Source organism: Macrobrachium nipponense, chromosome 37, assembly GCF_015104395.2.
Source record: "Macrobrachium nipponense isolate FS-2020 chromosome 37, ASM1510439v2, whole genome shotgun sequence".
In the NCBI taxonomy this organism is placed as follows: Eukaryota; Metazoa; Arthropoda; class Malacostraca; order Decapoda; family Palaemonidae; genus Macrobrachium; species Macrobrachium nipponense.
Genome location: NC_061097.1, coordinates 36,673,381 through 36,699,186, shown reverse-complemented (window position 1 = coordinate 36,699,186; position 25,806 = coordinate 36,673,381). Strand labels below are relative to the sequence as shown.

The following is a 25,806-nucleotide window of genomic DNA, read 5'->3' as shown; positions in this document are numbered from 1 at the left end:
CCATGGTTACAGTATCTTCTGTTGTTTCCATGCTAGGTTTTATTTATTCTAGCTACATAGCTTTCTAAGGATGTGTCATATGGGAAATACTCGAAGTAAGTTGAGTTTCTTTCCCATTTTCTTTCGGCACCTTTTTTTCTTTCACTTCGCAGACTCGTGTGGACTCAGCTGAGTCACTTCAGACTGTCTCCCTTTCTTCGAGTCATGGATGCAAATCATTACTTGGCTGCTGTTGCCTCCTGTTGCCCTCTTGGGGAAGAAGAGTTTGTATCGGTGGATCTCTTCTAGCTTGGTCGATGTTTGCTGGATTAATGCAGCACAGTAGAAGTGCAATGTGGTTTAAAACATTCGAAACACACCTGGTGGAGAACAGGTGTACTAGACAGTCATCTGGGCAGCCACTCCATCTTTGGTTTGAATGCCATCTCACCTATAGGCATTGAGATATAGCTAACTTTAATAGTAGTAGGTATGTATAAGTATCCAAATAATTATTTTATTAAAATTTGTGTTCTATTCTATTCTAAACTTGGTACAGTATACAAACCATCAAGCGTGCATGTCCATGAAGGGAGATCATTTCTTATATTGCATAAAACTGACTATCTATTATTGCAATATTGTTTATGTACTGATGTCAGGATACAACTTGAATGAATATTGTTTTAGTATTAAAATAATTCATGAAATAATGGTCTTGATTCATTATATGAGCTGCAACAGATAACCTGCCTTAAAATACAAATATCCATCAAGGTTAGTTGTTTTGTGGTATATTAATCTTTATTCTCTTGTTTTGTCATCCTGGTATTCTGCTTCAAACTTTTTAGCTGAAGGTTGTATATCATAATGGAAATAAATTCCCCTACATTATTGTTCACTTGGTATAAATAATTAATCTCTGCCTTTAGACATCTTACCATAGCTTATGCTCTGAGCTAGACACCCATTCATTCACTAATTCAAGATAAATGAAAAGGCACAGATTTTTATTTATTTTTTCATTTTGTAATTTTTGCTTAACAGCCTAAATTGTTGTGTCTAGATACAGTAGACTATGGTAATTACATGGTTATGTTAGGGTTATAGGGGTAACCAAACAAACATAAGCTAAGCATTGGCTGTCCCCAAACTGATTTTGCAGATTTCGGCTCCCCTTTTTACTGAAATTTGAGAATCTGTAATTGTTCAGATAAAAATGTAAATCCTAAAATGTGTATGGAAGGATTATTAGTGGCATTTTGATACTATTTAGTCAATGAAGAAAGAAAGAATAAAGAATTGTTGTACGTACTGGTTTAATGCTTTGAACCTGCAAGTCAGAAGTTTGATATTTTACCTAATACTTTGCCAGGCCTAGATATGACAAAGGAGTTCTTGTTGAATGCAAATGACAGTAATTGAGGGTTTTATGTATGCAACTTACCAAGTAGTTACATAGCTATAGTTTCAATAACAGAAACTATAGCTATGTAATTACTGGGTAAGTATAATTAAAACTTTTATTATAAAAACATAATTTTTTTGTCAAATGTAATCAAATTTATGTAGTACTTAGTTTTTTTAGTTTTAGTACATTTTTTTAGAAACTAGCATTTGGTTTAATTCGGTCAAGATGATTTTGATTTTTTAAGCTGATTTTATTCTCTTTTCTCGCAGGAATGCTTTGAGGGACAGGATGAAGCCAGGTGGGCTGTGCTCCCCATCTGATGGGAGCAGCTCGCCTTCTGGAGATGAAATCAGCAGTGTGTCTGTTGCCTGTAAGACACTTGGCGGCAGCAGTCAGTTCCCAGATGCCTCAACTTCTGAAGACAGTCCAGCCTGCCTCACCCCTGACCTCATCGAAGATCGCCACCAAGGGGCCAAGCCAAACAGTAGCATTGCCAATGGCTACATTTGTAATGATGTGACTAATGGTTTGTGCGGAACGCTGTACGATACGAGCAAAGACATCGATGTTCCTCGCCACGTGTTGTCTCCACCTTGCAGCGAGGATGGAGAAGATGGGGCATCTCGATCGCGCACAATATCAGTGGGAGGTGTGGCCTCAAAGGGCTCTGATCCATCTACGTTGTATCAAGGTAGATGTAAAACTCCAGAGTCTCTTGAGGGAAGGTCTCCTGCTGCCCCTTCCAACAAAGCAAAATCACTGCCTCCTCAACTATCTGGTAAATCTATAGAAGAATCGCCAGCGGGGACCTCGGAACATTCACATTTTTCAGTGTATAATGAATCTGTTGATCAAGTATCTGCCGGTAGTAACAGTAGTAAGGTAACTTCGTGTTCAGATCCTCTGCCAGCTCCCCATAATGTTAAAAGCCCAAAGTATAGGAGAAAATGTTCTCTCGAAGAAATGGTAGCTAAGCTCCACAACCGATCAGAGCCTAACATCCAGGCTGGCTCAATTGCTCTGCAAGCATTTTCACCCACGAGGACCAACCCAGCTCCCAAGGAAGAGGTTGCCAGTTGTTTTACGAAGACAGAGGGTGATGATGAGCCATCCTTGATGTTACACAGTGAACACAGGCAATTGATACCATGTGATAATCCTAACACTGCCACACGTGATGCTCATCTGCTGAGAGATTCTTCCACAAAGGAGGTTCTTCCTCTATGTAATTCTGAGGAACCAACAAAAGCTTGTGATGAGCTTTGTGTGTATAACATAAACTCTTCAGGAGAACTGTGTGAAAGAACCTCTGGAAGCAGCGGGTCCTCTGCAGAAAAAGAGGACCTAGATCCCAGTCAAAGTATGTTGAGTGAAGGAGATATTCCTTGTGAAAGTAATACCTCTAAAAAGCATTTAGATGTCAGCTCAACTCTTGATGGTGGAAGCAGTTTAAAGGCTGTGGTAAATAGTGATTTGACAGACACAAGGACCAGTTTGAATGATAGGACGAGTGCAAGTTTTTGTGTTTCAAATGAAAAAGTTTTTAATATTTCTAAAGATGCTCAAAGTGATGTGCTTGTAGATGTTTCTAGGACTACTAGTGAAAAAGATACCATTGAAAAAGATGCCAAATTTGAGTTAGAACAGAAAAGTTGTTGTTCACCCAAATCTGAGTCTAGCAGTATTAATATAATGCCGAAAACCACTTCAGTTGAAGCAATAGAAAGAAAAGACAGTGACGAAATTGAGGTTTTAACTTCTCGTGAAACAAGTGTTGAAAATGAGGTTATAAACTTGGTTGATGATGACACTGGGGATAGTGGAAGTGACGTTGAAATTTTATATGAAAAACGGAGGCATGTTGGTATGGAGACAGCAGCATCGGCCTGTCCTAAAGGACTAAGAAAGGGTGACACTGGGAAAAGGGAGAGTGCTAGGAAGTCGTCTCTTAGCGGTAGTGGTTATGGAAATGGACAGTACCTTGAACCTATCTCTGATGAAGAGAATTCTCTGATTTGTGCCCCATCCCCACCATCTGAGCTTTCTTCTGCCTCAGGGTTTCCAAGCAGTTCTGACACCCCTCTCTTTTCAGACACACCATCAGATGCCTCAAGGGGAGCCATCATGGTGAAGATATCTGATGCTGTAGCAGCAATTTTGTCAGATGTCTCCGATGACAGTTTACCACCATCTCCAGAAGAGAGCAGTACCCAAAATTCTTTTTCCAATTTACTACCAAAACTTCTAGCAATGAATGACAAGTGCTCTGGATCTCCTGTAGATAGTGTTGTAGGTGAGAGAAGCCTGAATAACGAGGATGATGAAAAGATTAGCAGAGATTCTGAAACAGTAAAGGATGAAGTTTCTTGTGGAAAGGTTACATTTGGAGATGTGTGTGTTGCACAGTCTGATGAGAAAAAGTGTGAAAGTGGTGACCTCATGCAAATGTCATTGACAGTTGATAGTTCTTGTAAAGAGAGATCTATTGGGTCTCCTAAAAAGGTTGATGTTGATCTGCCAAGTTCGTTGACTAATGAGATTGACAGTAATCTTACTGAACTCAATCAGACTAAATCTATAGATATGTCTTTAGATCTCAGCGCATCGCATGAACAGAAAGCGAACGTTGGTTTGCCGTCCTCAAGCACCAGTGAAGCTTTAGAGTCTGCAGATACCAATTCAAGAGTATCCTCAGTCGGGTCAGGTCATTCAGGGCCTTCACAGTTGGTTAAGTCCTTAGTTGATAGGTTGCCGTGTCGTTCTTGTTCTATGCACAGTACACCTTTGTTGAGTAATGATCCTTGCAATACTAACTCATTATGCCAAAAGCCTACCTCAGGAACCCCTTGTTTGTCTAGTCAACCAAATAATTGCAATAGATTAAGAAGTGGATGTAGGGAGTGTGTGCCAGGCTTAGGTGGTAAAAATATCAGTCAGGATTCACTTACAGGTTGTATGTCTGTCGATAATTTGCAATTGGAAATCCATCACAAGGATGAACCAACCACATTGAGAGAGTCTGATGAGCCATTAGTTGAATCAGTGTCTGATTTAGCAAATGAGATCAAAAAGACTGAAACTAGTGAAACTTCCCATGGGAACATCCTAACTCCTTCTGTTCCAGATCGATTTGAGGAATCGGTAACTTCCCAGACTACAGTGACTCAGCCATTAAGTACTCCCAAAGATGAAATTAAAACTGCCTCAGTGTTGGAGACTGATAAAGTTAGAGCAGAAGCGGGCACATCTGCTACGTACTGTGATGTGATTGGCAAAATCATTGTCCCTTCTACTTCCTCTGAGGACAGTGAAGATAAAGGTTCTGCACAACCTCCACAGGAGTCTGTTCTTGTGTCCTCGGCTCCAGAAGCTGTACTAGCGTGCAAAAATTTGTCTAGTGACTTGTGGGACAATAATGGTAAACTAGGTGTTCATTCTAAGCCTACAGAGGAACCTCAAACTACTACTGTATCAGTGGAATGCACCGAAGGGTCTATGAATCCGGCCAGTACCAGTTTAGCAGTTCATAAAGATGTTGATTTGTCATCTAATGTTGCCTTCTATGAAGGCAGGAGTAATTTTCTCAGTTCCAGTGTTGATGAAGGTTCATCTCTTTTAGGCAAATCAACAGCAGTAGAAGAGGAGTTGCCTTTGGAAACTCAGGATAGTTCCATTGTGGATTCATTGCCAGAAATAAGTGATGATAATTTTACTATACCGATACGGCTTTCCAGCGACAGCAAGCTTGAAAGTGACCACTTGTTGTCAAGTGATTTGACCACAGGACATGTTAGTGACATTGAAAGTTTGTCACAATTGACTAACCTTGATCATAAAAACCAAACTTCAATAGGCATTGTTAGTTGTAATGACTCCGTCAGTACAGGAAGCCAAAGTTTAATCAGTGAAGTTGAAAGTATGATGCAAATTGCATGTAGTGAAGGTAACACAGCACTTGCTACAAAGTCAGGAAGCAATTTGGAATTAGTTTTTAGTCATGATAAGAACTATAAAGTTCCACCATTCATTACTGAGACAGCTATACCTAATACATCATTGCACTCTGCTGTAAGTGAGGAAGAAAAATGTACCTCTTCAAATACAGTTATTGAAAATCATTCTGTAGAAGCTTTACTTTTGATCCCAGAAGACCTTGAAAATGACAGCTGTCAGAAAAGCAGTGTTCCAGATGATAATCATACTGAGAACAAGATTGAAGATCTGGTTTTACCATCGACACTAAAGACATCTAGTAGTCAAGAACCACAGTTATGTCAGCCACTGAATGAAGACCCATCAGATGAAGTCATTCCTGTGAGTAAAGCCCATGAAAATCAAAGTCCAGTTATTTCAGCCACACCACAAGACAGCAGTACCAGAGTTCTTACCGAAGTGTTTGCCGAAAAGACAGAACCGGCTAATGTAACAAACCTGTTGGCAAATTTGGAGGATGAACTTCCTTCAGGCGATCAGAGTTTGATATTTAAACCTGAAGAAGAAAAGTCTGAATCCTTGCTGACTGTAGAATCTAGATTAGATGAAAATGATTTAGAAAAAGTATGTAAAGAGTTAGATGAAGGTGTAAAGGTGGTTGATAATAACACCATGAAAGAGGCTGTACATTCTTTTGTTCGTGAAGTCCCAATTAATGTTGCTTACACATCACCCAAAAATTCTGTGCAGGATGAGTCTATTAGTGGTATTCAAGTGAGAAAAGTGCCTCTGAATTTCACACCCATAGTAATGCTAGAAGAGGAAAAAGCAGAATGTTTGGATAACTGTTCATTTAATAGTAAAACTTCACCAAAGGCAGGTATTGCCAGTCCGAAGAATGATGGGATGTGCAATGATCAACAGTCATCAGAATCTGTACCTGAAGCCTCATGTGAAACAGAATCTACAAAAATATTCTCTGATTGTGCAAAAACAGACACAATTGCTGGAGTCCTTGAGAGGCTAGTTGATCCCCTTGAGAACAGATTTCCTATCAGAACTAGTGACTTACAAGTAACAGAGTCAGTTGCGCTTGCAGTTCCAGTAAAACCTGACGAAACCCAAGTATTTGAGGATTCTGTAATTACTGACTCAGGATTAGTACCTGACATAGATGTAAAAGGTCTTGGTGGTGTGAAGATCCCTGAAGAAGTTGTTGCAGAAAAAATCATGGCACTTGTCGATTCAACTGATGTTCCAGCAATTAGATGTCCTGATGCAGCAGCAAAAGTGAATATTGCTTGTGAGTTACATGAAATCCCCAAAGAGACTGAAATGGCTGACAAAGGAAATGAAACCGAATCAGACTCTACTACTTCACCTGTTCTAGCTGGATCATGTCAGGCAGATGTTTTATGTCCTGTAATCCCTGAAACAGAGAATAATTTTATGATTGATACCAGATTACAGTTGGAACCAGGATGTTCAACAGCTTCGCTGACTGAAGCAGTACCTGAAAAAGAAGATGTTACAAAAAGCAGTTTAGGAATTAAAGTATCTGACAAATCAAATTTAACCTTTTCTGAATCGGATAGTGATGTCTTTTCTAACAAAGTTGCATTGGATCCAAATGCTACTAAATTACCTATGGAAGTGAAAGTGTCAGAGTCATCCATCACAACGCTTACCAGTAGAGTAAGTGATCCTATTCTGTCAGAGAGAGTGAAAGAAAGTGCACCTTCCACCATTACTGACAGCATGGCCACACCTCTGCCAGAAACTATGCATGAACCTGATGAAACAGAAATTTTAGGTACAGATTTTATTGGAGAAAACCCTAATGAAAGAGTTGTTTCAGAAGATACTCTTGAAAATGAAACCCTTACTAAAGGTGCTGCAGTTGAAGGAAAATTGGATACTGTCAACAGGGAAATAAATGACATAAAAGGGAGTGCTAAACTTTCTGAAGAGTCCAGTAAAATTGAAGAGCAACAAGAAACTGATGTAACTCAACCATCGGCAGTACCAGATTTCCCTTGTAAAAATTCCTTAGATGAATCTTCTCATGAGCATTTGAAGACGGAAACATCGTGCAATACCTTAATTTCCCCACTAGAGTTGGACAATACCAAAATATCAAGTGAAACCTCTGACCAGTTTCTCCCTGTAAAGACTTCTGATGACTTTGGCATAACAGATACAGACTGTGTCGGAAAGGATGTCCAAAGTGAAAACAGTGTTACAGAATCTAATGTAGAAACTGTGTTGACTGAAGTGCATTGTAAAACCTTGGAGGAAGCTGTCAGAAGTAAAGTATTATATGAAACAGCTTTTGAGACCACTTCAACTCCAAGTGAAACACAGAAGGTAGAAATCTCAGAGAAAACAAGAGACAATGTGGATAAAACAGAGGTTAACTCTTTCATTGCAAAACAGCCTGGGGATGATGTGACAAAGAAGTCAATGGTGTCTCTTCATGCTGGAGTGTCTTTTTATTCCAGTTTGAGCAGAACGTCAGCAGAGTCAGACATAGTAAACAAATTAGATGAATATGTTTCAATGGTTGTAGAGGCAGTTTTGCCAGATAATGCAAAAGAAACTGATTCAGCTCCGCTTCCAACAGATTCTGTAAAGGCAAGCACCTCAGTGGAGCCTGCCACTGTAGAAGAGCAGTTTGAAAAGGGGCCAGGAGTAACAGGAGAGCTTTTTGAATCTGGGATTATTGCTGAAAAAGTAGTAAATGAAGGTAGAGATGCATCAGTAGAGAGAACTTTAGTCGGTGAGAATGATGTTACCAAAGTAACATTAGATTCTAGCCCAACTGAGACATCCGTTGTGACAAGTGCTGATAAATCAATAGACTCTCACCAAAGCAAATCTCTGTTTGAAACCAAAATGGCAAAAGAGGTAGATCCAATTTTGATGGAAAGTACTGTCAGCAAAGCTTCTGATTTGAATGTGCCTGAACCAGCTGATGTTGAATTAGATAAAGTGTGTGGAAAATCTTTAGACAAAATATCACTAGAACCCAATGCTGTAATATCAGAGACAGCTGATTCATTACCCCTTCATGACAACTCGAGCACTCTGGTAGACTTAACTGTGAATGAGGCCTCTGTTAGAATTGAAACTGACGATTGTGAATTAACACCGTTATCTTCCCAGAGTAAAACTCTGCTTAAAGCTCCTGGTATTTCAGCAACTGAAACTCCCGTAAGTGAAGAATTCAAATTGGATGAAAAATTGTGCGATGTGATCAACAAAACACCAGAATCAAGTGAAAGTGAAACCCCATGTGAGATGCATGAAACACCAAAGTTGACGGTAGATCCACAAGTACCTGTCAGTGCTGTTGAGCCTGAGGAATCACAGGAGTCTGCACTAACTAGTATTAAGGCTTTTGAAATTGACAAAATTAGACAGTCAGCAAAATCCAGAGAACCTCTAGAAACTGAGCATATTCAGGAATCAACCTTTGGAAACAGTTTCAGAGTTGATGAAAAACAGGAGTTGGTAACACCTGAAAATACCATTGAACCTGACCACTTTTTGGAATTTAATGAAATATTGGAATCCACAACCAAGATACAGGAAAGCTTTGTAACAGATGTACAGGAAACGTCAAAAGATTCTGAGAGTAGCAGTAAAGTGGCATCATCAACTGAAAACTTTGAGAGTGGTATAACAACAGAGTCACTAGCAACCAAAGTACCTCCTGAGAGTGATGATTTAAGGCAGATGAGAGTGACTGGAGATTGTCCTAAAAGTGTAGACTCAGCAGACTGCTTAGCATTATTAGATAGTGCAGTCGGTTGTTCCATTCAAAGAATTTTACCAGCAGCAGAAGAACTTCTTGAAACTGGTGAAGTGGGAGACCTGCCTATGAATGAAGGGAAAGCACCACTGACTGACACAGAAACAACAGAATCAGATTTGCCTGAAAAGCCCTCTGAAATGAATGCAAGATTAGAGTTGGAGGTAACTGAAAATCCCTGTGGTATGGATGATGCTCATACTTTAATTGGCAAACCAAGTGAAAACAGTAAAACAGCAGACTCAATAGGATCCGAAGGTCTTGAAACAGGTGAAACACAAGATTCATCAGTTACAAACATGACCGAAGTAGAAGGGTCAACAGAGGCAGCAATAAAGGAAACTGTGTTTGAGACTGAAGAAATAGTTGAATCTTTAATGACAGAAAAACCATCTAAAACAGATGAATCAGTAAAATTTTTAATGGAGTCTGCTGAAACCACTCGGAATCTTGAAGTTGATAACACTGCAGAGTTAGCCTTGACTGAAGAATGTGAAATTGAAGAGGGAGTACAGTCAGTATGTGCTGGGATTGAAGAGAAAATGCAGACAGTCGGGGATGAAAAAATAAGTGAAACTGAAGACGCCGTTGGATTGGTGATCAAGAAGGATTTGTACGAACCCGATAATACACACGACTCGCTATCCAAAGGCAGAGAGTTATTTGACTCAGATTTGACAATAGACTCAGCAGTGACAGAAAACCCTCAGGAAATTTGTGACACAACATTAATTGAAGAAGAAATTGTGAAAGTTAATGAAGACGAAAAATTTGGTACAGACACAGATAAAAAGGCTGAGTCAGGATTAGCAATGACATTCCCAAGTGTAGAGGCAGCAGAAGTATCAATGCTTGACAAACTTCATTCAGACATAGAGAATGCACAGACAGTAATTCCAGATAAATTGCCTGGGACTGAAATGACAGAAGTTCCATCAGGTAATGTTAATTTAGATAGCGAGTTGCACTGTGATTCCGTAGATACTATAAGTGATCAAGTCTTACAGGGTATTGATGGGGAAACGAATCTGTCTCAGGATCATGACAATACTGAACAGGGAGAATTGTCTGCTCAGGAATCCAAAGGAAATGAAAATTCAGAAACAGATTTTTTTAACTCACTTCAAGACCCTATTTCAAGTCCTTGTGAGGATGTTAATTGGTCAAAGAAGAGTCTTTCAAAAGAGGATGTGTGTTTGGAAACCAATAAACAGATGGAAAATGCAGTACTTGAAGAGACTAATGTGGATTCCATTCTTGGTGTTGAAAGCCAGTATTTGAAAAAAGATGAAGAGAAGTTGTCCCATTCTGATGTCAAAATCAATAATAAATATTTGGGTGGTGCTAATGACTTTGCTAAAACATCAGAGTTCACTGAAAGTATGAGTTCTCTAGCTAGTCTGTCAGATGTTGTCAAAGAGGGAGAATCAACAGCTTCCTCCAACACTGCTGATGAATGCCTTCCTCCTGATGACTTTTCTATACAAAGTACTCCACAGAAATTGGTGCCAGATTCAATAGGTAAAGTCATTTCAGATCCAGAAGTCATGTATAGCCAGGCTTGTACACTCATTGACTTTGATAGTCATCTTTCTGGTTATGTTAATGCAGAAAAACAACTACCACCTAAAAGCACTGACAAGCCAGGGTCATCCTTAGAAATGGCTGATGCAGTTGTATTATCTGAAGAAAAAGTTGGTGGTTCTGAGCAATCAGGAGACCATAGTCACAGCATAACAGAAAACATTGAAGATGCTGATGAATTGAGTACTTTTGATTGTGGAGAATTACAAAGTAGTATCAGCATTGAGAACACTCGGGAACTACATGCTGTTGATGCTGGAGAAGTGAGTACTGAAAACAGTGAGAGTATTCAGCAGAAAAATCATGAGCAGTTGAATAAGGAAAGGTATGAAGATGGAAGGCACAGTGTTATAGGAATGGAGATGATTCCTTACAAAAGCCCCTCAAGATTCTTAGAGAATATTGTTAGAAATTATTCTTTTCATGAGGGTGAAATCTCTCTCCTTGACGTTAGTGATGATGCTAAAGATGAAACACTTTTAAACAGATTTGATAGTGACAAGCTGAAATCCTCTGTTATCAGTGTGGAAGACGTAGCTTCATGTCACAGTATTCCAGATGAAATGCAAGTGGACTCAAAAAACTGCTCAATAGAAAACTGGGTAGAATTTGCACAGTGTTCTGGAGACAAGGGTAGCAATGTCAAGTGCCCAAGTGAAGTCAAAGTGGATGCTGAAACATATCGCATTGATGTGTCCTTGTCTCTGAGACAGGATAGTGCACCCTGTAGCGAGAATATCCCAGAAGTACCCATAGTAAACAAGGACAGTGATGGTGTTAGTTTAGCTTTAATGGACAGCAAGAAAGAAAATTTACTTCAGAAGGATCAGTCTGAATCTCTGGTGACGACAGATGAATTGATAGATGGCTGTCCTAAGGATGATAGTGCTCCTTTTTCACATACTGAAGTTGAACATGCCCCACAGTTACCTTATGCAGTTGAACACCAGATAGAGCTTTCCATTACCAAAGAAACTGTTGAACATCTTTCTTTAGATTTGAAGGGTCCTGATGTTAAAAGTAGTTTACAAACTCCCTCTGACCCTAAAAACAATCAACCTAGTCACGATCACACACAGACTTCTGTTGATCATAGCTGCACCTCACCTGGTCAGGAAATAAGTACCTCACTGGGTCAGGAAACAAAGTACTTTGCCACTCAGTTGAACTTGAATAAGGCTGAAAGTTTGGAAGGGGAAGGTTCTAAATCTCTGGAAGAGAAGAGTCTTGGTTCTACTCCTCAAGTCCCATGTGTAGCTGAATCAGAAGATGAATCTCTTGTGGTAGCTAACATAGAAAGCCACCTCGTTGAAGTATGTAGTCCTGTAAATAAGTCTGTTGAAAATGAAACTTATCACTTTGGAATATCCAATGCAGCCAGTGCAAAGGAGACACTAAGTGACAAGGAAGGTGAAAACATTGAAAAATCCTTAGATTGTAGTAAAAGTAACTCCGAAACAGCTAATGTTGTTGGTAAAGATTATTCTACACAGATTGTTGAACCAGAAGGAAAGGAATGTATGCCTAGAGTAGGAAACAATCAGTTTGTTTCTGAAGATATTAATACAAAAATAAATTCCTCTGTTATTGAAGCTAGTCACACATTGTCTGAGCCAGATGAGACACATTTTGATTCAGTTCCAGGTTCACCTAATGAGAATGTTTTGGAATTAGATAACACTGCAACTGAGAATGTTGACCTCAGTAAAGATGTTGGTGAGAGTTCTATTTCACCATCAAAAGCCCAAAGCAGTAACAGTGACACTCCAACTCAAAATGTAGGCGATGAGTCCTCTTGTATGGTATCTGATGGTGCTTTGTCAGTCTTACCAACTAGTCACGAAACTCCATCAGTAGTTCCTCAGCAATCAAGCACTTTTCCTGATGTTGAGTCAGCTTTGTCTGAAGAATGTGCTTCACCAAAACAAGTTGAGGGGTCTGGAAAGAATGTGTTTTCTTTGGATTCTGTTATAGACCTTAAGTCTTCTTCAGCTGAGTGTGTAGAGGAAAACAGCAAGTCTGATGTCAATGATTTCCCAGAATTACCTGTTACCTCTAAAGATCATCAGACGTTTCCAGAGGATACAAACATTCCTAAAGTGTCAGTTGAGTTTTCCTGTGTTCAAAAGACAGTGGCACCCCTTTCTGCAGGAGACTTTTGTTCAAAAGACAACGGAGATGCTTCATCCAAAGCAAAAGACTTTGACAGTGAACTGATTACTGAACCTCCCAAGTCTGTTTCTGATGAAATGCTTTGTTCTCTAGCTTTAATCCCTGTTGAAAGAAAAATTGAAGTTGAATCTGCTGTTCAAAGAGCATGCCAAAGAAGTTGCTTTTCTGCTAGCAATTCGGAAAAAATTGATCAACAAGAAATCACTGTTTGTTTTGAAGTCCCAGCAGAAATATCTGCCAGAGAAATTGATGGCACTGAAAAGAAGGATGAGAGTAAGGAGACATCTTCGACTACCAATAACCCACCGGATGTTAATAATATATCGCAAGAAGTTTCATTAACACCAGAAAAAGACAGGGCAGCTGCTGCAAATGTGAGTCATGGCGATGAAGGAGAGAGTTCCCTGTTGGAAGTGGTTGAAGTAAAAAGGGAAGTGTGTTTTTCAGGGGAAGATTCTCAGAATGTGGAGGACTCCAGGGTTGAATCTGTTTCTTCTTGCACATATGATGTTAAAGATGGTGTCATAACAATTTTAGATGACAAAGTAGAGGACGACACCACTGAACCTCCAGTGTTGGAACTGCTCTGCCCGCTGTGTCGTGAAATGCTTGCCGAACCGCTAGAGGAGCACATCATCAAGCACCACATATGTGTGTCTTTCATTCCAGCCAAATCAACACCTAATTACCGTCATCACATGGTACTGAGAGTGAGCGAAACTTTGGATTTGCCACCTGAACTTGTGAGTGGTGAGTGTGCGTACGTGTGTCGAAGTTGCCACTTTTCATCAAAAGACATCAATGCTGTTAGGTTCCATTTGAATATTCATGAAGACATTTACCAGGTTAGAACTGGAGTTGGTTCTTGCAGTTGTGATCAAAAAGTCTATTCATACCAGTTTCACAGGTGGAAATCATTAATTCATAATAGTATTTATTATTGCGGGGCCTGTAGTTATTATTTTGCATGTGAGATTGGCTTAATTAACCACGTAATAGCCTTACATTATGTGCAGAGTAGATGCAAAATCTGTAATGAAGAAATACCTGAAAATGATTTTGTTGTCCACCTGGACCATCATAATTCTGATTCCAAAGGAGAAGAGGTGGAAGTCGATCTACCTGAATCGCAGATGACCACACGCAGCAAAGGATGCTATGGTGTGTCTTGGAATATTTACGATAATTTCCTCAACTACTTGGATGGAAAATACTTTCGACTTAACGTTGCTAACAAAGTTGCAGATGAAAATCTTGACCGCAGTTACCTGACTTTACCCATTAGAAATGTGTTAGATGATGTTACTGTTCCTGACAGGGATAAGTTAGATCCTGCAAAAGACATGAGGAAATACCTGCAAGGAAAGAAAGATATAAAAGCAAGTGAAGGGGAAATCAACGAGGTTTTGAAAAACTTCAGTTGGTTCGTACAAATGCATCTAGAGAAGAAGTCTGGGATGAAGAAAGGGAAGAGTTCCAGCAGTCATAGCAAAGCTAAGAAAGAAAATGAATTGTTTGACATATTAGGTATTCGTACTGTGAAGCTGAAGAGTTCTTCAAGGAAAGAAGGTGGTTCTCCAGATTCAACCAAATCTGCAAAGAGGAAGAGCATTGAAAATAAACAGGAGTCTCCTCCAGAGGAAGGGATTTCCGACCCTACCTCTTTGACACGCACGAGATCTGGCATGCAGCTGACCAAAGATGAGAGCGATAGTTTGATGGGCGACTTTATGAATAGTTTGGCACTTGAGAGAAATTCAGAGATCAATGGCGAGTGGTCCAGAGAGCACACGTACGTGTGTTGCGCCTGTGGTGCCGGCTATTTGGACTTGGCAGATATGATGGATCATAAATGGGAGTGTCATCCATCTGTTTGGTGTGCTCATACCATGTTTCAAGGTCAGGACTCTGTCCCGCAGAGTTTCTGCTTACAGTTCCAACCTCCCACAGGCCGTCCTAAAAAATCACCAGTAACAACTCCATTATCTCCTGTCATGCTGGCTGGACCCTCACAGATCATACAAGGCACTCCAGATCCAAAGACTGAAATTTCAAATGATGATGCCAAAGAGAAGAGTCTGATGAAATGTTCAAGATGTGGCGTACTTTTTGCAGAAGTCGAACTCTTTCATTCTCATCTTGTTGAATGTGGTGGTCTTCATCAGATGATGGTTGCCAAGAAGAAGAATAAAAAGGGTTTCAGGCAAGTAGTGGTGATACTTACCATGAATTTTTTTATGCATAATGCAATGATATTGGGCATTTTAGTACATAGGTGTGGTTCTTTGAGAATGTTAGTAAGTCGAGAATACAGTCTTATCAAGTTTAAGCTATGTTTGTCAATTTCAGGTTCAAAAGACGTAAAGGTCAGGGCATTCCTAGTAATCGATATGGTGCAAGTTCTCTCCCCAGCACTCCATTGAAGGCCAAGCTCGGAGACAGTATGTATCAGCTCATTGTCTGTGTTAATACAATACTATTAGCTTATTCTCAGTCTGTTAGTGAAAGCTTAGTGAAAAATTCTCCTTTGGTGTTGACTGATGTAACAAAGGTTTTTCTATTCAAATACAAATAGAATCCTTTACAGTAATAGTAAAATATGTAGTAGTTTGTTGCACCGTCTATTATATTGTATTTTCTCACATTAAGAATTTATATTCAATTATTACTGAACATAGTGCATGCACTATTTATTCAATATTATGGATGCTGTTATTTGTACCAAGAAAAACTGAAGGCTTTTCTGCTACTAACTTTAATTATAATTTGTTTGGTTTTTGCATGGTTTTGACCGTTAAGTAGTCTACAGATTGTTATGTGAATTCTTGAAAACAGAATCATATGTCATGCAGAATACGTAATGTATTGCAGTTGCATCCACTTTGGATCCTAGCCTCTCAGACTTACATTGAACGTAAGAAAGTATGTACAGGCAGTCCGCGGCTTACGACGTTGCAAAATACTGTGCATACTTGAGTAATATTCAACTACATGTAATGTTCGCCACATTTTTACTGCATATAGTATGCAGTATACGTATATCCATTGCAATGTTGAGTTTTGATTTTGGCAATAAGCCTAGCCTATGTTAGCAGTGCTACTGTAGCCTAGTCTAAGATTCTGACAACTAAAACTAAGAAGCTAAAAGCTTAGAGTATGCCAATGAAATGTATAAACAATCTGTAGTATTCATTTCAACTAATAATTAATTAGCCATTAACTAAAATAAACAAATAAAAAAAGCCTCCAACCTTTTGTTAATGTACATGGTTTTGTCAACACTACCGAGTAGCGAATGATCATCAAACAATCACTTTTAACTAGCACACAGTACATATAGTAATCATAAATTTTCATTCTCTCTCTTCAACTACTGAAACTACCAAACAGCGTAATAACCATTCATTTCTATTCTTTAATCTATCTTTACCTAATGGAGATACCGACAGCTATAATGAAACATAATGACTTAACAGAAGAATTCTAGAAAATATTAGCTAGCTTCGATGAGAGCAGTCTGATTGATTTTCTATTTTGATATTTAATTCACAATTTTTTTTTTTCATTAAATGTAGTATTGCATGACTAATTTTTTCAATTTACAGCATCATTTTACCAATAGAAAAGAGCGCTGAATGGCCTCCCGGCTCCGGCGCTTGGCTATGTGCCAAAAATGTTATAATCTAATCTAATCCAATAGAAAAGAAAAAATAGACGATTCCTTGTGAATTGTGAGCGAAGAGTTATCATCTGACGAAATACAAATGGTGGCTTAGCCGCGGCTAATAGGAACTTTGTTTACGTTCAGGAAATGAAGGTAGGTTGCACTTACTATAACCTAGAACAGCCGTAAATTAAAAACAATGTAACAATAATAATAGATTCTCAGATAAGTAAAACAACATTTATGTTTATTGTCATGGTTATTATACAAAAATAAAACTGTTAGTTCTAAGGAAAGTGATGTTTTCCTAGGATTTTTGATGATTTCCGACAATTTTCTGGCTTACGGCTAGTTTTGGCTTACGACGCTTCTCAAGAACGGAACCCGTCGTAAATAGGGGACTGCCTGTATATTACTTGAACTCTTGGTGAGAACAGTATGTTTATGTTTCACCATTCTACACAGGACTGTCACCATGAGATAGTCACATTCAATTTCTGTCTGGACAGACTTTTCAATTAGTAGTAGATCTTGATTAACTATGGCATGTGAAACTGTTGAAAGATGGTTTTTAAAATGCTAATTACTTTTTTCTTTTGTTTATGAATAGTATACTGGTACATACTGAATAATGATATTGTTTTAGTTATAATAGTTGTGTATATAGTTAACTGCTGCATGGTAGGTTTTGCAGTGATCATACTAATTCAAGCTTATAGTTACTAATGGGGCCCAATGACAGTTTTTCTATAGAATATTGCCCAAATGTTTACTGGAATCTTCTATTGGTAGACTAGGCAGAAGGGTTATGGTATACGTAATAGTTGTAGTAGTAATATTTTTTCTTTAAGGCTTACACTTCTTGTGGTCACGTTTAGGTAACAGGTATTGTAGCGTTCCTTTCAATTACAGGGTCATCTGGTCTGAACACTCCCCTCTTGGATAAATCCCATTCCAGTCTAATCCAATCGTCGGGTGTAAAGCGACGCCTTGAGTTGGCCATTGGATCCATCAACAACCATGAGCTCAAGAATCGACTGAAAGCTATCATCAGTGGGACTAAAGGATCGTCGTCCCATGCGCTAGGTGTTCCTGGCAGACGCACCATAAAGATGAAGTTGAGGAAGAAGGCTTTCGACAGTCGACTTCTGAGGAAGACGAGGCACAGTGATAAAGTCAAAGAAGATTCCAATAAGGTACAGAAGGGTGATGAATCTAGCAAAGTGCCCAAGAGTGACGAGAAGCAAGGAACTGCCACCAAAGATGAAAAGGGTGATGTTGATGGCCAACCCACAAAGAAGACTGTACAGAAAAAAGGAACAGAAGCTGGCAAGGACAAAAAGCTACAAGGTGGAGGTGATAAAAGCAGTCAGGTGGAAGGGAATAAGAATAAAGTGAAGAAATCTGGTAGTAGTAGTAAACTTGCAGGTGGGAAAAAATCTGGGCTTGTGAACGACAGTGTTGTCAGCTCAGAGAACGTCAGTGTTACTACCTCAGTGGCAGCTGAAGTACCAGGTGAACCGAGTGTTGCCAGAAAGAAACCAAAGGGTGGCAAAAAGCTGCTTGCAGAGAAAAAGATAAATGGTTTGATTAATGTCAGTAAACAGAAGGAAACAAGTGATACTAAACAATTGGACTCGAGTGCTAGTGATGTTAAAACTGTAGATGTTAAGAAAGTTTTGGCCAAGAAAATTTTGGCTAAGAAGAGTAAAACTATCTCTAATGAAATATCAGACACTGTAAGTGACAAAGTTATTAACATAGTTGAAGCAGATAGTTTGATAGGTAATAAAGAAATTTCCGTCCAGAAAAGACTAAAGCAAAAACTAAGCAAAACTGTTCCTGTGAAGATGAAGGAAGGAGATAAGGCAGTCCCTTCAAAGTCTGAAAAGGCAAAGAGTAAGAAGGTGAAAGGATTACAGGAGCTCCCTATAAAGAAAGAGTCAGTAAAGTCAAAGTCAGCAGCAGGAAAGACTTTGAAAAATCTTGATTTAGTTACAGAAGAAAAAGTTCCCAAGCCTCCTAAAAAGGCTAAGCAATTGGTGCCAGTTGTTGGAGTGAAGAAATTAGACCCTCAGACTTCATTACCAGCAGTAGAAGTTCCAAGTCAATTGATACCCAAGAAAAAGGTTAAGGAAACTCAGGTGAAAGAGAAGCCCTCAGGTGCTTCTGGTGGTAAGACTAAAGTTCCAGCAAAAGCTGCCACTAGTACAGTCGTTTCACCAGCAAGGAAGAGTAGGTACATTTCATCCTCTTCTAGTGAGGAGATTGACGAGGACTCGGAAGATTCTGAGCCCGAGGTGATCCGCAATTTCCGAAGTGGAAGGGGTTGTACGGGAAGGTTGGGATTGCGGAACAAGAGTCGCCCGATGTTGTCTAGATATTCGTTCCGTACGTGTCTCGAGCCGACAAAGAGGGAAACACAGGAGGAATTGAAAATAAAAGAGGATGTAGAAGAGCCCTTGGAGAAACCAGAGGCAAGTGAGGTGGATAAGGCACTGAGCTCAGATAAAGAGGAATTGTCAGATTCTTTACCAGTGTCAAAGAAGAGGAAGAGGAAAATTGCAAATTATGAAAACCAGGATGATTGTGCATATGTACCTTATGAAAACTCTTCTGATTCTGAAGATGAAGATTACCAGGAAGAATTTTCCGGCTCGACAAGACGTATGATGATGAGAAGGCGCAAGAAACCCCATTCCACACCTATCGTGACTGAACTGGAAGATGCAAAAGATGATGTAGTAGCAGCTGATGTAAAACAAGAGGGTGAGACCCCAGAGTTTGTAGATGAATCAACTGTGCCAGTAGGAGCTGAAACTCAACCACCAAAAAAGAAGAATCAGGGGAAAGATGCAAAGAGGCCAAGCTTCCCTGTCAAAGCTGCCAAGAAGTATCAGACTAAAAAGTTGAAATTTTCCAGAAAGAAATCTCGTCTGGTTCAAATTCCTAAAGTATGTAATAGTGTTGAAAAAGTACCTGAAACAGACTCAGTTGAAGCCTCAGAGATTGTTAGTGAAGAGATACCTTCTCAGCAACCTAAGAAACCTTACAGCAAACGACTGAAAGGCAAGGCCAGCAAAAGTAATCAAGATGAAAACATAACAGGTCAAGAAATAACAGAGGAATTGGGAGAAAGACTCTTTACAAAGAAGAAAGGAAAGAGCGCTTCTGATTCAAACCTTAGCGTTTTAGTAGAGCATTGTGATTCAAGAACATCAGGAAAATCAAAACCTTCTAGGATTGCTAGCATTGATCAATCTGTAAAGCTAATTCAGGTTAATGTTAAGAAAGCACCAAAGAAGAAGTCAAGTGCTGCCACAGCTAAAGGTGAAGTAGCCTTGCAGCCTTCAAATCAGGTTTGTGCAAAAGCTGAAAATGTAATTAGTAAAACCAGAACAGGGGGAGGACCTCAGAAGATTAAGGAAAGGTCGAGCAGCATTTCCTTGGGGAATTTGTCAAGAGCAGAGATTGTGGACAAGAAAGGTTCAAAAGCTATAAAAAAGTGTAGCAGTTTGTCAAATATCCCCCAAAATATTAGTAAAGATTCTGTGTCATTGGTAGAGCAGTTCAAGAAGAGGAGTTTACCGGTAAGATCACGAACTCTATCTGAATTGAGTACTAGAAGTGAAGATGGAGTGATTCCAGCTCTTAAGGAAACTGCAGAGACTGTGGGCATCCAAGAGCAAAATGAGAGAGAAGTTAAAACTAAAAAGACACCAGTGCAGAAGAGAAAGGCTTTGAAGAATAGGAACAAAGTTTCTTTGTCCGATAGTTTAGAAATTCAGTCGGCTAGCTCGCAAGGTCTCAAAGACTTGGACACGTCAGTTGATATGCCTTTAGTATCATTGCCACGAGTAAGTGTAGCTGTACAGGAGAAAGACCTGACACAAGTCAAAAACTTTAAAGGAAAGGCCAAGAAAGTGGAAAAAGTAACAAAGAAACCGGTTCCATTGAATCCTAGCAGCAACATGAAGCAAGTAAATGTCAATGACACAGCAGAAAATATTGTTTCACATTCCATAAGAAGGTCTAGACTTAGTAGATTAAGTAGTATGACTCCAGGCAGAGATCAATCCCAGAAAGCAACAGAACAACAGGTCATTTCAAATGAACGTCTAGTGCAGCCCGCAGATGTAATAGCAGAGAAAGTTCAGCTGAAAAAACATATTCTTAATAAGAAGTCAAAGTGCGCTAAGAAGAGGAAAGTCATAGAAACTGCAGCTAATCACAATGAAAGCGACAGCGCTCTTTGGTCACAGGAAAGTTCTTCGGTCCAAAGTGAGTCATTTAGTTCAAGTGATGAACTAAGTGGAGTAACAAAAAATTCTAAGAAAAGGAAAATTCCTGTGAAAGCAGTTGTGGGCACTGCTAATGAGGACAATGCAGGTGAGAAAGAAATTCCTAGCGGTGTGTTCCTGCCTACCAAGAGATCAAAGAAACGCACCTTGGAAGACCCCACTGGTGTTGGAGTGTTCATACCAACCAAAAAGTCAAAGATCACAACTGGCTGTTTAGCAGGGAAGAAAAATTCAAAAGTCACTAAAGGACTTGCAAACATTCTTAAAGAGAAGACCTCAAAATACAAGAAAGTTGTGAATAATCATGTGAAGAAACCTGTCAAAGGTAAATTGCAGGCTGGTGGTTGTAAGACAGATAGTCCGGAAAACAGAGTAAAAAATACAGGATCAGCTAAAGATGTGGAAAATGACCAAGGCTTTGACACAATGCCAGTTTTAGAACCTATGAACATTGCAAGTCACTCGGGAACAGAGACAGGGTCAAATGACAACAGCAGTGATGACAGTGCTGGAGGAGGTGTATCTGTGCGCGTGAAGAGACGTAGATCATCTGTAGAGAAAATTAAAGACATTCCAACCAGATCAACAGCAAGTTCACAAGAAAATCCTTCACCACCTCTATTGCATGCATTTACTGATGAACAAGGAAGTATGAATCAGGGCCTTCCAGTTGTTGGTAAGGAGACTTCTGTTCCTGATGCATCATTGAAGACATCAAAGAACCCAGCACTGAGGAAGAGACGAACACAGTCGTCTCACGAGATTGGAGCGAAAGAACTTTCTGCAACAAGCCAGTCAGTGAACACTAGTAATTCTACTGAAAAGGTGAATAAAAAGAAGGGGGACTTGCCTAACAATACAGCACCTAAGAAACCCAGTAAAAGGAAAAGAGCAGCTTCTGTTACTGGAGTAACCAAGACAGGACCAGGCAATGTCCAAAAAACAAAGCCAGAAGAGATTCCTGTGGCCAAAGGAACTGATGATGGTCTAGTTGTGGCCAAAGTCAAGAAAACAAGCCAAAAGAAGAAGAAAACTAGTAGTAGTAAAAAAGATTTAGATGACCCAAAATGTCTCGATTGTGGCCTAAGATTTGACTCTGTTGCCTCACTGGAAGACCATAGGCAGGACTGCATCACAATTGCGCTTGAGATGAGTCTCATGGAAGCAGAAGATCATCTTTTTGAGTGTCAACACTGCCATTTGACTTTTGCTCTTAAAGGCACTCACCGACAGCACACAGCTTCTTGCCGGTTAGGAAAGTACAAAAGACCTTTACAGAAGCATGACGGCAAGGGCCGCAGAAGGACTAGTGGGAGAGGGGCGAATTCTCAGGGTGCTAGTGTCTCACCTCCTTTTTCAGAAAGGGCGCTGCTTTCAACCAATGAAAATCTTTCCAAGAATCATGAAGATTTAGATAAGAGTAAGGTTGACAGTGAATTACCCTGTGCATCTGCAGATAATTACATATCACAAGATGAGCCAGAATCTGTGGAAAATGTTAATGACTTCAGTGAATCTAAGGAGCCAGATTGTATCCGTTCCATTGCAGGGAGCTCAAAATTAGACCGTGTGCAAGAATTCTCACCTGCCAAATTTAAAGGATCCCCAAAGTTCCGGAGAAGATCGAGAACCAATGGAAAAGTTGACCATATAGACACTGAAGAACCTTTGTCCACCAGCATTGCCAGTGAAGACAAATGTGTAGTGTGTGGTTGTGAAATAAGGGATGAAGATATGTCAAATAAGCATTTACTTTTGGAACAGTTTGCCCATAGTTGTCAGCAACAGCCTGTGCTAGAAGTGTGCGTGTTATTAGCATATTATAATTTAAGTATTGAGGCTGTAAGGTCATTGGCTGCTTCGGCAATATTCTATCAGGGTTCTACTATTCTGAAACTAGATGCCAAGCAACAGACCTCACCAGACTTAGATCCATGTCTTTCAAGTACTGAGAACAAAAGTGCTAGTCAGCTGCTGCAGATTTTGGCTACCCCCCATTGCATGTGGGTGTCGTCTGTTCTAGAGGCAATAGCAAAGCATTATTACTCTGTAGAGGCCGTAAGTATTAGTGGGACACGTCAGGAAGCCCTAAAAGCGATCACAGTTCTCGAAGAATTGTTCAAAGAAATTGCAAATATTGACAGTACAATTCGGAAAAATCAAATGCTCAGGACTATGAAGGAAACTTTTGAAGCTGGAACTCTTTAATGAGGGTTTGTAATAGTTTTTGTAAATGAACGAAGGTTGTGACTCGTTTGGCATTAATTCTTTGTTTCTTTTTATAGTCTGCAAGATATCGATAAAACAGTTATTGGTAGCTGCTGACAGCTGTAGTTTGGTGTTACTGTGAAAAATAAGACACTTACCTACTACGTCCTTGTGAAATGTATCAGAGGAATATTTATTTATTTATTTATTTATTAAATGAAAGGAACTACAGTTGATTGTTGTGTACTTACATAGCATGTCTGATGGGAAGGTTTACATTCAATATCAAAACAGACCCCCTTAATCAAATAAGCAAGTGTGTACCAACAGAAAATGTAATGATTTCATAGATTTATTAACATTAAACATTGCCATTTTGGTGACTAGCAGACAGTAGTGTACAAGTGACAGAAATATTTGGTTGGTGTCGACTGTGGTAGTTTTGTATAAAGGAAAAAAATATTTTGTAATTGTGTTCATATCGAGGGTATCAGGTTGCCATATGTTTGTTATTTGCTGTCGAAAGATGGCAGAGCAGTTCTTTGATACACAACTCCTTTGTACCCCCTAGGAATTCTCGATTTTTTTTTTTACTTTTTATAGTTTTTTATTTGATTCAGAGGTATTTTGTCCATAACGCAGTATTATATACTGTGTTACTTATATTTGTCATTGATTTAAAACCAACCTTACTGCTAGACATTTGATATCTTAGAAACTTGTCACTGTTCCACCATCACCGGAAACCGAAGTACATTTTATGCAAAGGATGAGCAGTTTGGGAATGGTGATGATTATTTTATTTCTTTTGAATACCGTACTGTATCTAAATGTCATTTTGATCTCAAAACAAAAAAGTAAGTCAAATTTAACCTGTACAGTATATGCTGGTACCAGGAAGCTTCCTGACGCCAGTGCAGATTAGTTATGACGAAGCAGCATGTTCAAGAGGAGGGTTTATTTTCTTTTGTTTTGTGCCTAAATACATTTTATAGAAGTACACCTCACTCATTTATCTGCTTCCTATTTGACAACAGCAGCACATCTACAGATTATATTTTTTGTGTTTCTTCCTCTGTCCTGTATTGTATATGTAGATTTTGACTCCCTCAACTGTGGTTGGGGTTTCCTTCCCTCAATTAGTTGTAAGACGTGCTGTGTGAAGTTTGTCTTTTCATATTATTTATAAAACTGCATTTTTGTACTAAAACTGTAATATAAGAATAAATGGAAATGCATGGATCATTCATTATCTTAATTATAATTTGAAATAAAAAAAATTAAAAAATTACCAAGTTCTTTATTATTCCTGTTGATGTATTTACGTAGATTGCGCTATCTTGTAAATTGTTTTATGGCCAGGCTGCATTGTTTGATAGCGGTCATTGTAGTTAGGTTGTGTTAGAACCAGGTAAAAATCATTCATCTTCTGTTGCATTGTTGATACCCATGTAGTACCATGTGTAAATTTTTAAATGCAAACTCCTATGGGATGGTCAACCAAATGACATTTTTTTAAAGTTGGGTCCAAAGGAAGGCATTTGGAGTTAAACCACCTTTTCTTCAGCCTTTTGGTAGATAGAAGAACAAAACAAACAGTCCAGATCGAACAACGAAACAAGGGGCAACCAAACTTTCAAAGGTAAGATGGATTTTTCTTATTCTCTGAACATTCTAGTCTGGAAGAGTATTTGGGGGCACTTCCAAAGTTCCTTGGTAGTTTAAAACTTTCTTAACCCTGAGAAACTTCTATCTCAAGTCTCTCACAACAAGGTCACTAGTTGCAGTGTGATAAACATTATTGAGCTGGAACGAAAGGGATTTGTGTGTTCATGAATACTAGATCATGGGCTAGTGAAGTCGGGTGAGTTATGATGTATTACTGTTTCGTGTATTCATGTATGTTAGCAGTCCTTTGTTACAATTATAGCACAGTATTTCATTAGAAATTTATACCATAAACAGCTCAGATTCTTCGAGGAATTTATACTTTTCATAACTATACAAGCCATAGACCATTCTGTATGAGTATTTGTATCAGCAGGACCTGGAGTCAGTCATTGAAACTTGGACTGCGTGGGATTGTGACAAGGGCCTTTTGTTTCTGTATCTAGAAAAATACAAATTGCTTTAAAAAATTGTGATTTGTTCCTATGGGAATACAGACCATCACCTTTTATACAGGAATTCATTACCTAGGAGGAAGAATTAAAATTTTGACTGAAACAGTGGATCTCTACATAAAAATCCCATGTTTCTGGTCACAATCGTGGGAAGAGTAGTAATGACCCCTGTAAACGCCTCCCTGCCCCCTTCAATTTGGCATGGGGATGACAGACTGATATGGCCCTGATCCAGTTAGATTTACCTAACTTTGACAAAATTTGAGAGAAAAAGTGCTGCTGTAAAGCACTGGTCAGAAGGCAGTTGGTACAGGCATTCCCCGGCTTACAATGTTTTGAGGTTACGACACTTTTCAATTATATTCCTCAGAAATTATTTCCAGATTTACGATGCTGATCTGATGGAAGAAATTTGACTCCAAAAGTGCAAAATAATTAATGTTTGAAGGTATTTTTTATGAAGAATGTAATAAAAATGCAGTTTACATAGTTTTTAATACACCCAAAGCGTTAAAACTAAGGTTTTCGTAGGATTGTTGACAATTTTACCGACTTACGACGATTTTCGGCTTACAACATTTCCCAAGAACAGAACCCCCATTGTAAACCGGGGACTG

The 25,806-nt window shown here is 39.1% G+C and overlaps 1 protein-coding gene across 2 annotated transcripts in view; it reads left to right on the top strand.

Annotated features, from left to right (window-relative positions):
• Window positions 1-24,357, top strand: part of LOC135209135 (uncharacterized) — a 33,267-nt gene extending 8,910 nt beyond the window's left edge. For both annotated transcript variants that reach the window (XM_064241786.1, XM_064241787.1), the window contains exons 3-5: window positions 1,660-15,096; window positions 15,243-15,334; window positions 17,470-24,357. In XM_064241786.1, coding sequence (XP_064097856.1) covers window positions 1,679-15,096; window positions 15,243-15,334; window positions 17,470-23,066 — 19,107 coding nt within the window. In that variant the 5' untranslated portion in view covers window positions 1,660-1,678 and the 3' untranslated portion in view covers window positions 23,067-24,357. The remainder of the gene's footprint in view (window positions 1-1,659; window positions 15,097-15,242; window positions 15,335-17,469) is intronic.
• Window positions 24,358-25,806: the final 1,449 nt, after the last annotated feature.